Below are 14,414 nucleotides of genomic sequence, written 5' to 3'. Positions count from 1 at the left end.
TTATCTTGCTGAAACAAAATGTCCAAGTATCATTTGGTTTGCCACAGGGATCATTTTTGGTAGTAAGGGAACCCGCCTACAAAAATATGTCATCCATAGATCCATATTCTATTTGATTGTGTGCTGTTTATTTGTCCCTTACAATGACTTTGTTTACCACAGGTGGTGTATTTTTCGGCCACATATCCTTACTTCATGCTGTTCATCCTGTTTTGTCGCGGCATCTCTCTACCTGGGGCCATAGATGGGATCCTCTTCTATATTACTCCAGACTTCAACAAACTCAAGGAGTCTGAGGTACAGTATAGTAATGCAGTGATTCTCAACCTTTTTAATTTCAAGGACCCCCAGTTTGTTATGCATTAGTCCACAGACCCCTGTTTGATACCAATTTGTATCTCTGGGACCCCAATCTACACTGCAAAATCCTCTGTGTTAATTCAGCTCAGAGAGTGTAATGGAACCAAGTAAGGGTCTCCTTGCACCATTTGTATACACTCCTGTAATTGACCCTTACAGACCTGTAAGGGTCAATTACTCAAATTAAACCTCTGGTGGTCCCCGGACCCGACTTTGATGCTTTTTCCAAAGTCCCAGTTGATGATACATTATTGTCCTATCTTGATCAAAATGATCTCCTGTAGGGTTTGTCTTTTGTCTAGGTGACAGTGAATTTCACAATATGTCTGTGTTGGCCAAATTGTCATCTACATTGATAGCAAAATATTTCCTCTTGAGGTGGAACTGCAGAACAAAATCTAAATCTATAGCTTATTAGTTATTATGTTAAAGCAAACTCATACATTTCTGGAAACCAATACTGTATGACACTTTGGTTAGGATTGGGTTAAGGACTTTTCCCAGGAAGCATTTGGTTGGTTGGTTTATTTCCTCAGTCGCTAGGCTAGCAACACATCTTACTGCACAATCATGCTTCTCTGTTTTTAAAATTCTATTTGTCAGCCATGTAAAGCATGCACAATGACTTAACCATATAATTGAAAAACAACAACAATGCTTTTGTGTCCTTTAATCAACCACAATTATTATGGTTCAGTGTTTACTTAGTGTGAACAAAATCAGTACTTATTAAGCTATATGTTTTATACTAATCAATAGCCAATTATAGGCTATTAGCTGCTATGTTTTGTCTAGAGAAAAATCTGTTATAGATAAGTGTCTATAGAGAAAGCAGTCAAATGATTGATGCTCAAAGCTGTTTTTCCACTCTTGACCCCATAATCAAGTATGGACTTGATTATCCATCTGTTGTCATACTGTCTCCTCTTCCTGACGTTAACCTCTGATTTGGGGTTGTTGTTTTTTCAGGTATGGCTCGATGCGGCCACTCAAATCTTCTTTTCTTATGGCCTGGGACTGGGTTCTTTGATTGCTTTGGGCAGTTATAACCCCTTCAATAACAATGTCTACAGGTAGGCTCAATTTCAAGAACATTTCCTATATTTTATTAGTTCTTAAAGGAGTAGTTCACCCCAAAAAATATGTATTTTCTATCAATTACACACCCACATTGATAGAAAATAAGTCATTTTTTGGGTGAACTAGTTTATAATTAATATTGATTATCAAAGGTGACTGATAAGGCACATAGAAAGACTTACCACCACCCACATACTCCATTGTACAGTATGTCAAATGGCAAACATAGCCAATCTACAAGCTCACAATGCATAGCATTGCGACATATTGTAGAATGGCTAATATTTTGCTGAATATTCACCAATATCCATTTTTGCCAAATGATAAATCAATTTATCCTAATGTTCGGCAATTATGACATGCCCATAATAGAGATGCTAGGGTTCCTGGTTAAACACAGATTTTCAAGCAGAAATGCATATTATGTTGTATTAATTATCAGAGTATCCGTAGCGTTGTGTACTTTTCTGAGCATACACTGCCTCGATCATGTGTGGAGTGTGGACTATAATGAAATAATGTGAAGCTTTCAGACATTTCACATCAAAGGTGTTATTTCCACAAAGTGCTGTTGGTTTTCCAGGTCATTAAGACGTTCTGTTATGGATTTACGTGGGCTGACAACAACAGACACATTTAGCTGTCTTCGTTTGTGTCATAACGGTGCTCAGCACTTATCAGTTGCCTCGTTACTTCCCTGGCTATAGCTGTGTTTGCGTCACCAACCATTTTCAATCTGCCACGGTTCAGTCCGGATTTAAATGAATCTGTCAATGTAGATGTATTAGGCTGCAGTACTGATATGGGATGCAAAATAGCTTCTTTCCTCCCCACCCCTTTCGTCTCACCCAGCTCCAAAAATGTGGGACGGGTTGATAAGGAATTGATACAGGCATAACAATGGTTGCCTTTCACATTGTCTCCCCCCTGCAGAGACTCCGTCATTGTCTGCTGCATCAACTCCTTCACAAGCATGTTTGCCGGCCTTGTCATCTTCTCAATCGTGGGCTTCATGGCCAATGTGACAAAGAGACCAATCGCTGATGTGGCAGCCTCAGGTAATTGCAATCAATGTTGAATCTCAATGGGGACAATAAGCACTCGCAAGGGAGATGCTCGTGACACAAAAATAGCCTCTTGATGTGCTGGTGTCAATCCAGGCAGAGAAGGAAAGGTGTTAGATTGGCAGTTATGGCAGCCTCCTATTATGTCTATAATGGAAGAAGAGGAAAAAATAGAAGCCATTTTCTGTAACCACTGGCCTTTTGAAGGTCGGACACTTTTTATAAAGATACCAGTGGGCAGAGATGGTATGTTTCTGTGTTTTCTACAGGTATGTTAGATATTTTAATTTATATATATTTGAGTTCTGGTGATATCTGTTTTCTAAGTGTTAAAGCTTCATACTTAATTTCAATTGGTTTATAAGTTCTTACTGTATTCTGTGATCATTTGTTTCCATTAATTTTGGCAAGGATTGATCTGGGAAAGTTAAATAAATGTTCACATCATCTGCATAGTGTTGTTCTTACTAATGACTTTTCCTTATGCAAATTGCATACTGTAATTGCTGAGAGCTGGCCTTTATCATGACCCTTTATAAAATGAAAATCTTCTAGATAGTGTGCCATTTACCTTTACTCTAGACACAGTATTTGTATTGATTCCTTGGAGCCACATAATTCAACATGTCATGAAATTCAGAGCTACTTATCTCAAACATAAACAACCACAACACACAGTGAGAGGCATTCTCCACCTCTAATGTTAAGGGTAAAAGATTTGTGTCTATTATATTTACAGTATAGTCCATTGAGTCTTTTGAGAATAACATGTCACAAGATTCAAGAGGGATTCAAGAGGGCTTTATTTGTCACTCTCACTCATGCAGGTACAAGCAGCAAAATGTGGCAAGACGTTCTGCAAGAATAATAGGAGAATATGTTTCAACGGTTGTTATACAATGTGAGTATCCAATAAAGGACAGATCATGATGTTTGTTGTACTGGTCGATCTTCCCCATAGGACCTGGCCTGGCGTTTTTGGCCTATCCCGAGGCTGTGACTCAGCTCCCCATCTCTCCTCTGTGGGCTATCCTCTTCTTCTCCATGCTGCTAATGTTGGGGATTGACAGCCAGGTACTGTACACACAATAAATCATAATTGACCTCAGATGGAGGTGTAGTGCTAGCCTACTGTATGATCATTTGTTTCAGTTTGAATTGTGGCACTCTGTTGGCGTTATGTCAGATCATGATGGTAGGGCAGCAGCTATCGATGATTTTATTAGCAATTATTCTAATATAATAGTGCGTGTGTGTGTGTGTGTGTGTGTGTGTGTGTGTGTGTGTGTGTGTGTGTGTGTGTGTGTGTGTGTGTGTGTGTATGTGTATATGTATATATATATATATATATATATATATATAGGCTCCAAGGAATCTCTATATATTATTGACTAAATTGATTAGTATCGAGTAGTGTCGTGCAAGGGTGTATAGCAACACTGTAACTTCACATCTTGAAGGGTTTTGAGGTTGTAGATTTGCTACTGAGCTTGTAGATTTGCTACTGTATTTCAAAAAGGAAAAAGAAAAGTTTCTAAAATTAGAATTGCATTGAAATCATTATTATTTCATAATAGATTACATTGATTAGTTTTGAAAAAATTGTTTCAAAAACACCAAAAATAGCAGATCCCCAATCTCACAACCTGTCGTATTGTAAGCTTATAGATTGGATATTTTTGCTACTTTTGTGCGACAAATGTTTAAATTAAGAAATTAATGGGGGGGAAAAGATGAAATGTGGAGATACAAGACTTCTGCCTGACAGCGTCATTATGACATAGTGTCAGCAGCTCGGTGTAGTGGAGAGGTTGGAGCTTGTTCTCAGCGTGTGTAGTAACATAATTCCACTACCATTGTAGTTCTGTACTGTGGAAGGCTTCATCACCGCGCTGGTTGACGAGTTCCCTCGGGCTCTGAGAAAAAGGCGAGAGCTCTTCATTGCAGCTGTCTGCGTGGTGTCCTACATCATTGGCCTGTCCAACATTACACAGGTAAATTAAATGCATCATGTTTTATTTTTCTTATTTTGTTTTTATTTTATTTTATCAAACATCACACTGAAATTCCTGTCTGACTGAGCAGTCCAACACTACCAAGATAAACATCTCCTGACAGACTAACCAGATCACTATTCATACATTGTGGATTTGCAAGATTGCAAGTACAGTATTCTACACTTAAACATATGACTCTTAACTACAAGAACCCTAGCATCCCTATTCTGGGGCAAAAACTGCAGATGTACAATTTCACAAGTGATTTTGTGTATGAAGGAGAGTGACATATGTAGGGTTTAAGTAAAATCTGCCTTTGTAACTTGTTACATACTGTAAATGCTCAGAAATTATTATTTACAATACAGTGAATAGCTTTTTAGGGGAAATTGCTTCTTTGATAGATTGTGTAGCACAAGAACTAGTCATCTGAGTTCTTCCAAATACAGTGTGGACATAATACATAACATAATTATGCCAAATGAGGCTATACTCACAGCTGGCATATGACTTTTAGACATTTAGACATTTAGACATTTAGACATTTAGACATTTAGACATTTAGACATTTAGACATTTAGACATTTAGACAAATTAACAATTCAAAGGTCAGGAGTCATATTCTCTGTAAGAGTACACTTTCTCGTAGAAATTACTCAGACAATCATTACCCCAGTGAGGTTTTATTATGACTTCTCCAATATGTAAGTTACACCATTTTATTTGATTTTCTGCAAATGTGTCAGGATTAATTCTGCTGTCTTGTGATACATCAGCATGGGATTGATTGATTGATTGATTGATTGATTGATTGATTGATTGATTGATTGATTGATTGATTGATTGATTGATTGAATACTTTAATAGTCAGAAATGTAAACAGCACGTGGTTCAAGACATGAAAGCTAAAAGGATAACACAAAAATGTCTGTGGGACTTGTTGCCATTGTGGTCCTATGTATTCAATTCATCAACATAACGTACAAAATTAACACAATAATACAGATCATCAACAAATACAAACACTATATTATATACAAAAATAAACATTATATGTACAAAAACAAACACTACATACCTACAGTATGTGCCATCTACTGTAAAATTACACATTTAAGCCTGATTTATAGGCCTACTTAGCCCTATAAATCAGGCACCAAAGATAGCCAATCTACAAGCTCATAACGTGTCATGCTGATGTGCATTGTGAACTTGTAGAAAAACAATTTTTGTGCAAGACACTGGCGTAACTAAGAATAAATCAGGCATTACAGCTCCAAATTTCTACTTCACCTCACAGCATATTGACTTAGTTCTTACATTTGTGGGGCCAATTTGCTCAAGGGTGGATACACACAAAACTTTGATGGTCTAAGCTAGGCCTCCGAGTCAGGCAATTTTAAACATTTTCAATTATTTTACATGAAAGATTTCAGAGGATCAGAGCGAAGTCCCTCGTCGTTCTTACGTTCTCATGGGCATTGTCAGAGTAACCTGATCTTGAAAATTGGACTGCTGTACTTAATGAGTTCAATAAATCCTTGTATGTTCATCCACATTGACCTGTTGTGTATTAGGAACTAATTCATATTTCAATGATAAAATTCCTTATTCCTAGCTACATTCCTCACTAATTTAACCTATTCAAACAGACATAAATCTTCTAACATAAGCCATACATTTGTGTGTGTGTGTGTGTGTGTGTGTGTGTGTGTGTGTGTGTGTGTGTGTGTGTGTGTGTGTGTGTGTGTGTGTGTGTGTGTGTGTGTGTGTGTGTGTGTGTGTGCGTGCGTGCGTGCGTGCGCGCACGTGTGCGTGCATTTATATTGAAATTATTTTCATTTTTATTTTGAAATGTTTGAAATGCCCAAGATAAGGACGCCAGGTTGAAAGTGGTGACTCTAAATGAAACATGAGCAAGTCAATAAGAAATGGGTCAAGGCCCTTCTTTGTCCGCCCAGCAGAGTTCTAAGAATGAAGACCACTGCGAGGCCGTCATGGTTGCCCGTGCTTCTCAAAGGCCCTGTATTATCCCTCTTTGTCTGACACTCTGGATTGAGATCATAACGCCGTAGGAATGAAGCAATTGCGCTAATCACCGCCCCGGGCAGCCATCAAGCTTCATAGAATAGGAGTGCTGGTCTGGCACCACTTAGCAGGTCCATTTGAGCTGGTGCCCATAATGACCTGCTAGGCCAGAGAGATTTAGGACAAGTAGTCCTCTTTCTGTCAGATGCTTGATGTGTGTGCTGACCATCTATCCTATAACACAATGTTTGCACAAGGACTCTTCAGCCACCAGTCCTATCCTCGCCAATGAGAGGTCAACAACCCTCACCAGTCACTGGTGGTACGCTGACCATGTTATTCCACACCACCAGTTTTGAACTGTACGTCTCCGTGCGCTATAGTTTTTTCTCTGCACTCTCTTCTTCCCGGGGTTAGATTTGCTGCTGGGGGACGAGGGAAAAGCCACGGTTCTGCTTAGCCAACCCTCTGATCATTCAAGTTTTTTTTTTTTTGCTGGTTGGGGATGTTATATCCCTCCCATGTTTTATAATATCACAATTTAACAATTGCATTAAAAACTTTAACCATATTGACCCTGACTTCCCTATTTTGGTCAAATGTGTACAAATATTTCAAGATTATTCAATTTATTTTTCAAATTCAGAAATAGCAAAAATAGCCTATCTACAATCCTCTCCTCCTCCTTCTTCAGGGTGGACTGTATGTGTTCAAGCTGTTCGACTACTACTCAGCCAGTGGAATGTGCCTGCTTTTCCTGGTCTTCTTTGAGTGCATCTCCATCTCCTGGTTCTATGGTAAGTCACACTCAAGTAACAGTTATACGTCTGATTTGTAGATAAGCATTTTTGGTGTGTGACACCAGCGTGTAGCTAAGTAAAATATCAGGCTTTAGAATTCATCCACGCCTATACATGAGCTGGTTCTTCAAGATCTGCCCACACTTTCTACTGTTGGTGTTCAATCACAGGAGTTCTCTTGTAAAGACTTCCCAGATATCAGATTGGAAACTTGTTAGAGGCTCTTTAATGTTTTTTTTATTATGAATGTCCATCACACATCACATCAAATGTATATCTGCACACTGACTGTGTCTTTGTGCTTTGTGCTTGGCTCCAGGTGCGGATAAGTTCTACGACAACATTGAAGAGATGATTGGCTACAGGCCCTGCATGTGGTGGAAGGCCTGTTGGGTCGTCTTCACTCCGCTCATCGTGGCTGTAAGTACAGCAGTACCTTTTAAAAATCAATAGTATTCCATAAACCAACAAACTTTGATTAAAAGACCATTTAGAACAATGGTTGATAGGACAACTGGTCCACATGCTGCCACGGTCCTGGCATCTGGACTCATGCAGACAGGTTGTCTGCATGATTGTGCTAGCGTTCAGTCCAATGTGTCCCAAAATCCAACAGTATCACAAAACCCTTAGGCCTTGACAACAGCGTGTGCATCAACAAATCTGTCCCAGCATGTTGTCTACTCTGCAGATCTGTGACCAGCTGTAGAATATGACTGTGTGACAGTTGAATATGTGGAGACGTGTTGTTGTTTTGTCTCATCTCCTACAGGGCGTGTTCCTGTTCAGTGCGATTCAGATGGTTCCCCTCACCATGGGGGACTATGTGTTCCCAGCCTGGGGCCAGGGGGTGGGCTGGTGCATGGCCCTCTCCTCCATGCTCCTCATCCCTGGCTACATGGGTTACATGTTCCTCACACTTAAAGGCACATACAAAGAGGTACGAACAATGTCCCCTCTAGTTCTTGATACGTGGCGGTGATGGATATTTGAAATTGCACTTGATTTACCATATTTGTAAAAAAAAAAAAAAACAAGAATGACATACATTTGTACGTGTATGTAACATGTAAAATAAAGTTGTAAAAAAAAAAAAAAAAAAAAACACCAAGACATTAAGCTGAACAAAAACTGCTGCTGAAAGGGTCTCAGCGAAAGTACAGAAAGCACATCTGTTTACATTACATTTGCTCAAAAAAGAAAGCTTACGGAAGTGCCATCCTATAAACACATTTTGGCTGTAGTTGTGTTCCAAGCAAAAATCATAATTTAAATGTGAATTATTTACACAGCTATTGAGGGTGTCAGTACCTGTGATACAATTTAGCAGCAACAACAATTTCACAGATTGACCCAATTGCCTTTCCCCCCCCCCCCCCATGTCCAGAAACAATCACTGTGCTGTGTGTATGTATAAATGCCTTCACGAAAAGCAGTTATTAGCATGTAGGATAAAGAAAGCAGCAATTGGTTCTGCTGACTAGACATGATTTGTGGATTTCTTAAATTATGTTCTAATTTATGTTACATAGTTTTAGTTGCCATGTGGGTATATCAGACACAAAGCGCTCAATAAATTACATGCATTTTTTATGCTTTGGCATAATAGCGCATTTAGATTATTATTGATCTGTCGCTCTCAATCAATAGCAGATAATGGCTTTTCCGGGATGCCTTACATATTGAGGGCTCTTCGATCTGCAGTGATTTTCCAATGGAATTCAATAATAGCCGTACATCTATGGCCCTTTGTGACCCATATAGCTGCATATCTAACACATCTAAAGCTCCTCAGCGGAGAATAAATGGTCCATAATTACTGGCAAAGCCACAGAGGCTGTCAGAGGCGATGTGCAGGTGTCAAGCCCTTCAGTAACAGCTGATGGTTGATTGTCTAATAGTAGCAATCAGCCGGCTGATTGGTTCTTCCAGTGCGGGCGGACGCTCGCTCTCACAAACACTTAACACGGATGCATACTCCATGCCAGACTCTCTCTGGGTCCAAACAGATCTGTATTTCAGATGACTTGGAAGATTCAATGACCATGGCTCCTCCACAATGGGTTCTTGATTTAGTTTGGCACAGTGGTTGACATCCTGCTGGATGACATTGGATTTAAAAAATGTATAATTTTTAGTAAAGATAAATTAAGCAGTAATGTGAAACACTTCCAAATCCAACACATCTGTGTCATTTCACATTATGTATGCACTGGTGTGACAAACCACTGGTTCTCAATGTGGGGAATTGTATTCATTGTTTGAACTATGTTGTCATATTTTTGCACACACTGATGGTTTGATTAGCCTCCCTTCTTGCACTGGATTCTTGTAGATTATCACACATAAGTTTTGAAGTCATTAATTTGAAGACTATGCTAAATGTATTCACTGTGATGTCTAATGGGTAATTCAGGGTCATCCCTATGTTCCTTAGGGTTAGGGTTAGGGGTTGGAAGCGGGGAACACAGAACCCATTCTACATTCTAATGTTTAATTTATACTCTGTCGTACGATGGTGTCGCATGCTTAAAATAGCAGATCAAACTAGTAGAAAAGCTATTTTCGGCATGCGACACCGTTGTACGACAAAGTACAAAGTACTATAAATCAGACTTAAAGGTCTTTACCCACTGGGACCATGTCGAATAAACAATCCGAAAATGCATTAAATTCTCATGGCGAATCTTTTGTCCGAACTACGCTTAAGAAAGCGATGTTGTCTGTTAATTTTAGAAGTTTCTAAACTTTCAAATTAAGGGCATCAGTTTGTCATGTTTTAATGCATGCCACCCCTACCAGAGTATCTATTCAGTTGTTAGATAATGGTTGTTTCATTGTCCCACTTCCTCAGCGTCTGAGGATGATGATCAAGCCTGTGGTGCTGAAGAAGGGCCAGGTACTAACAGAAACAGAACCACAGACCGAGAACCAGAACCCGGCCACTGAAGAGGCCTACATCTAGATGGACATCTGTCCTGTCTCTCCGTCCATGTGATGGGCCAAGTCAGTGCACCGCACGCAGGAAAAAAACAAACATAATCAAGGTTGGGAACGACCACCAGACTAGCACGTCTGCTTTTATTCACCTACCTCCTGAGGACACGCGAGACCAACCTGATTACACCGTTATTTTCAGTTTTCTGTTTGTTTATTTGTAAAATAAAGAGTTAAAAAAAAAACATTATGAGGATGAAGAAAGACAAACTACTCAACATACCGTTGCAGTGATAGTTTGTATTTCATTATGCAAAAAGGAAAAAAGAAAAAAAAAGAAAAGTGGTTATAGTCTTTCTAGCAAAGGAAATGTGACCTAGGAAATTACTGTATTTTGAATTTATAATTTAAAATTCGGAGGCCCAATGTGATTCAACAAAATTGTGCTAATTTAAAGTTATTTACAAGAAATTAATCTATTAAGATACTATTACTGTACAAAGATAAATATAGATTAAAATGAGTTTTCTTGAATATGAAAGAAATACATTAAATTGAATGCAATGTCGTGGGTGAATAAATGCAATATGAGAATTGCAAAGTAGGAATTTATTGACCAATTTGAGGCAAAGACCATATGGGAATGTGCAACGGGCAAGGCCAAATCTCCTTGTATGTGTAAATTATTATTTAACCAGACCATCACTCCCTCCCAAGACCCTGCAGTTAGCCAGTAATGTTTACCACCCAATTCTGGGACTACCTTTGAAAAGCACAAGGCCAGTACAGACTACAAACTATTCAACCCTTTTTTTGGCATGATTGAATACCTGTGGCGAAAGCAAAAATAACCTATATAGTATATATAGCAAGAGACTGTTAAAATTGTTTCTTTGTTTTCTAAAGAACAATAACTTTGTATGTTGTCTGACTTTTTTTTAGAATAATTTTTAGGACGTTTTCTACGTAAGTCTGACAAAGACCAAAATCAAAAAGAGGTTGGTGAAGACACATGGCCCACTGACTAGAACAAATCAAACATCTCCATGTATCTCACATAAAAAGGAGAAAAGTATGAAATAGCAGCACCGTTTTGAACCACTACTTATATACATACAGTATATACACAGATGTAGTCCCACTACTGGTCCAAGAGAAATTGTTTGGAAAAAGTCATTTGTCACTTATGTGCCCTATCTCCTGAACTGGTAACCAGTTGACTAAAATCCATGAGTTCTATGTTAAAAAATGCATATTAAGTTCTATTTTTCAACGTTTGAGAAATAATGTACTGTACTACAAAGGCTGGTACCGTGTTAATGGAGGAAGCAGGATGGAGGCATTTTGAAGGACAGATATCACTATACTCTATGATACAGTTTACTTACAATACATATATATACGGTATTTAATGACCCACTCCTCAGGAACAAAGGTGGAAATGACCAAATCTTCTCTGAGACTACCACAATACGCTGAAGAAAAATTAAGGCTAGCAAAAAATAGCTAATTTACATAAATTTTTTGTTTAATTTTTTTTTGTGCTGTAAATTCACACATCTTATCTAGTGACACAAGGAGAAAAAATCGTATTAAATAGCATACATAATAATATATAAAAGCTGTTTTTGTAGGGTCTTTTGCTAGCATAATTTCTTTCAGTGTATAAGAACTGTGAAGGCCTTCAGTCCGTTTAATAGAAGCCATAGTGTGTTTCTGTCCCATATTGGAGGTGCAGGTTTCCAATATCAGACTATGAGAGAGAAACCTTGACTAGACCAGAATACATCATCATCGATGTACCAGATGACAACATCGTCAGTGTACTGCTACAATAGGAGTTTTACCAGAAAACACCATTGTCAGTGTACTGCTAGAGTAGCGGTTTTACCATGAAGACAACACACAGCTAGTTGTTTTACCAGACAACACTGCCAGTGTGGTGCTGCTACTGCAGTTGTTTTAAAAGAACAGAAGATAACTGTCAGTGTACTGTGAGGTGTTGTACCATAAGACAACACTGTCAGTTTACTGCAAGGCTTTTTACCAGAAGACAAGACTGCAGTGTACTGCTAGTTGTTTTTTCCAGAAGACAACACTGTCAATGTACTGCGAGGTGTTTAGCCTAGACAAGAGGACATAGTCAGAGATAATGCTACTTAGGCCAATACCACTAAAACTACTCCTTGATCGTTTGGTAAAGGAAAACCTATGATTACATATCATGTTGTTTGGCAATATGAACAAATAGATATATAAGTAGATGCTGAATTTGTGATGTAGGCCTAGTTTGCTTCTGTGGCAGCTATGCGACAGGGATCATTTGAATTAGTCCCTTTTATTTTTTTGCAAAGATCTATAAATGAAAACGTGCAATGACAAAGGGGTCCATGGATTTTTGTATAAAGTTACTATACTGCAGATTTCTCTCTTGAATGATGTTGTAAAACTGGACTGTGTAATACATGTAATCTGTGAATGTCCGTACAAAGGAGTTTTTGTCTAAATGTTGAAGAAAAAAAGAAACCGATATTATTTGCTGTTTTCTGCAATAAATGTTTATCTCAGACACTAAAGCACATATCTTTCAGAAATGTAAAAATCATAATTACAATAACAGTAATAGAGTAATAACAATAATGATGACGAAGATGATGATGATAATGTCATAGAAATGCTGTCTAGTCAAAGAATATTGTTTTGTATATTTCTAACTGTTTCATGGGCCTAATGTAAAATATTCTATGTAAAAAAATATAATAAATGTCTTTAGATGGTGTTATATGAAAAAAGCATGATTGCCATATATGTTATCTGCGAAAATAAATAAAGTCCTATAGATTATAATGTCTGCTTAGTGTCTTATTTCCAGTGGATTTCCAGAAATTGGTGTCCATTTCATTTTAGATAATGTTTTGGAATTTCTTACAGGCCCCATTATTGAACCAACACAATATATACCATACAGTACCATTATGAAAATGGTATTTACTATTTGGCAGGCATTACTGTGGGTAGAGAGTTTGTCTGGGATTCGGAATGTCACTGGATCGACGGCTCACCCAGTCTGCATGCCGAAGTGTCCTTGAGCAAGACACTAACAGCAACCATCTACCCCGAGTAATCTGAGCAGCCATCTGCTGGGTGAAGCAGTACCAAGTCATTTCCAACCTTCCCCTCCAAAAAACACCCCATCGCCTTTCCCTTTCCTTGGCAACAGGCCATTCTTAAGTGGGTAGTGAGTTCTGCGACATTTGCATGTCATGTACCAGCCTTGATTTCAGTCCAGTAGAAATCCTGTTCCTCAAGTATAATGAATGTCCTTTGAGCTCACTGGGCTGTGCCATGCTTAGTGCTATGCTAATACTCCAGTTATTACATAAGTGAATAGAACATGACGTATATGCAATCAAGCATATCACCATGGAAGACCATGGGCTCTCTGTGAATCTGTGGCGGATTTTGCTTATTCATTTATTTTTGGACAAAATGGCTCTTTCCACCACAAGATGACTGTATCCACAGCGATGGCTGCAACAGCAAAGATGTGCTGTATGTAGCTCTACACATATTATATCATTCTGTGCAGCATGCTGGTCAATTGTTAGTCACATTTGTACTCTCTCAAAGTTAAATGAGTTGACCTACTTTCAGCATCGTTCAGAGAACCACAGATTCTGGAAAATCCACGTTCACATAATGAAAAATATAGTTTTTAATGAATTAATTTAAAAAACGCCATAGGGAAAGATAAGCAAAAGAAAATGTCTGCATGCGACATTAAAGAAAAGAGTAAATGGAATAAAAATGTGCTGATATCTGGATGCCTCTGCACCCGGCAGAGAGAAGTCATTTCTAAATGCCAATTATGCTGTCGATGGTTATTAATGCATTATGGCTCTCCACCATCAGTGTGACAGATAGGATGGAGGGAGGAAGCAAGCAGCAAAATCCTGAGTGTCTGTTTATCTCCGCAAGTGACCCTTATGGGTCCATTTAGGTCCATTCTTACACTCTCGACTTAAATTAACACACAGGAATTTGCTGACAGTAGCTAGGCCCTTGCACACGCACACGCACACGCACGCACACGCACACGCACACGCACACGCACACGCACGCACGCACACGCGCACACACACACACAC

General features: G+C 38.7%; 1 protein-coding gene across 1 annotated transcript in view; it reads left to right on the top strand.

The window, feature by feature from the left end:
• Window positions 1–10,294, top strand: part of slc6a1b (solute carrier family 6 member 1b) — a gene marked incomplete at both ends in the record, with an annotated part of 14,344 nt that extends 4,050 nt beyond the window's left edge. The window contains 9 exons of the mRNA XM_080421405.1: window positions 163–297; window positions 1,330–1,433; window positions 2,374–2,498; window positions 3,466–3,578; window positions 4,367–4,498; window positions 7,224–7,326; window positions 7,649–7,749; window positions 8,102–8,269; window positions 10,184–10,294. Coding sequence (XP_080277531.1) covers window positions 163–297; window positions 1,330–1,433; window positions 2,374–2,498; window positions 3,466–3,578; window positions 4,367–4,498; window positions 7,224–7,326; window positions 7,649–7,749; window positions 8,102–8,269; window positions 10,184–10,294 — 1,092 coding nt within the window. The remainder of the gene's footprint in view (window positions 1–162; window positions 298–1,329; window positions 1,434–2,373; window positions 2,499–3,465; window positions 3,579–4,366; window positions 4,499–7,223; window positions 7,327–7,648; window positions 7,750–8,101; window positions 8,270–10,183) is intronic.
• Between the last annotated feature and the right edge of the window lie 4,120 nt (window positions 10,295–14,414).

The sequence above is a fragment of the Gymnoscopelus braueri genome (assembly GCF_963280865.1).
Source record: "Gymnoscopelus braueri genome assembly, chromosome: 3".
NCBI classification, from domain to species: domain Eukaryota; kingdom Metazoa; phylum Chordata; class Actinopteri; order Myctophiformes; family Myctophidae; genus Gymnoscopelus; species Gymnoscopelus braueri.
This window is presented reverse-complemented; position numbering and strand designations above follow the sequence as displayed.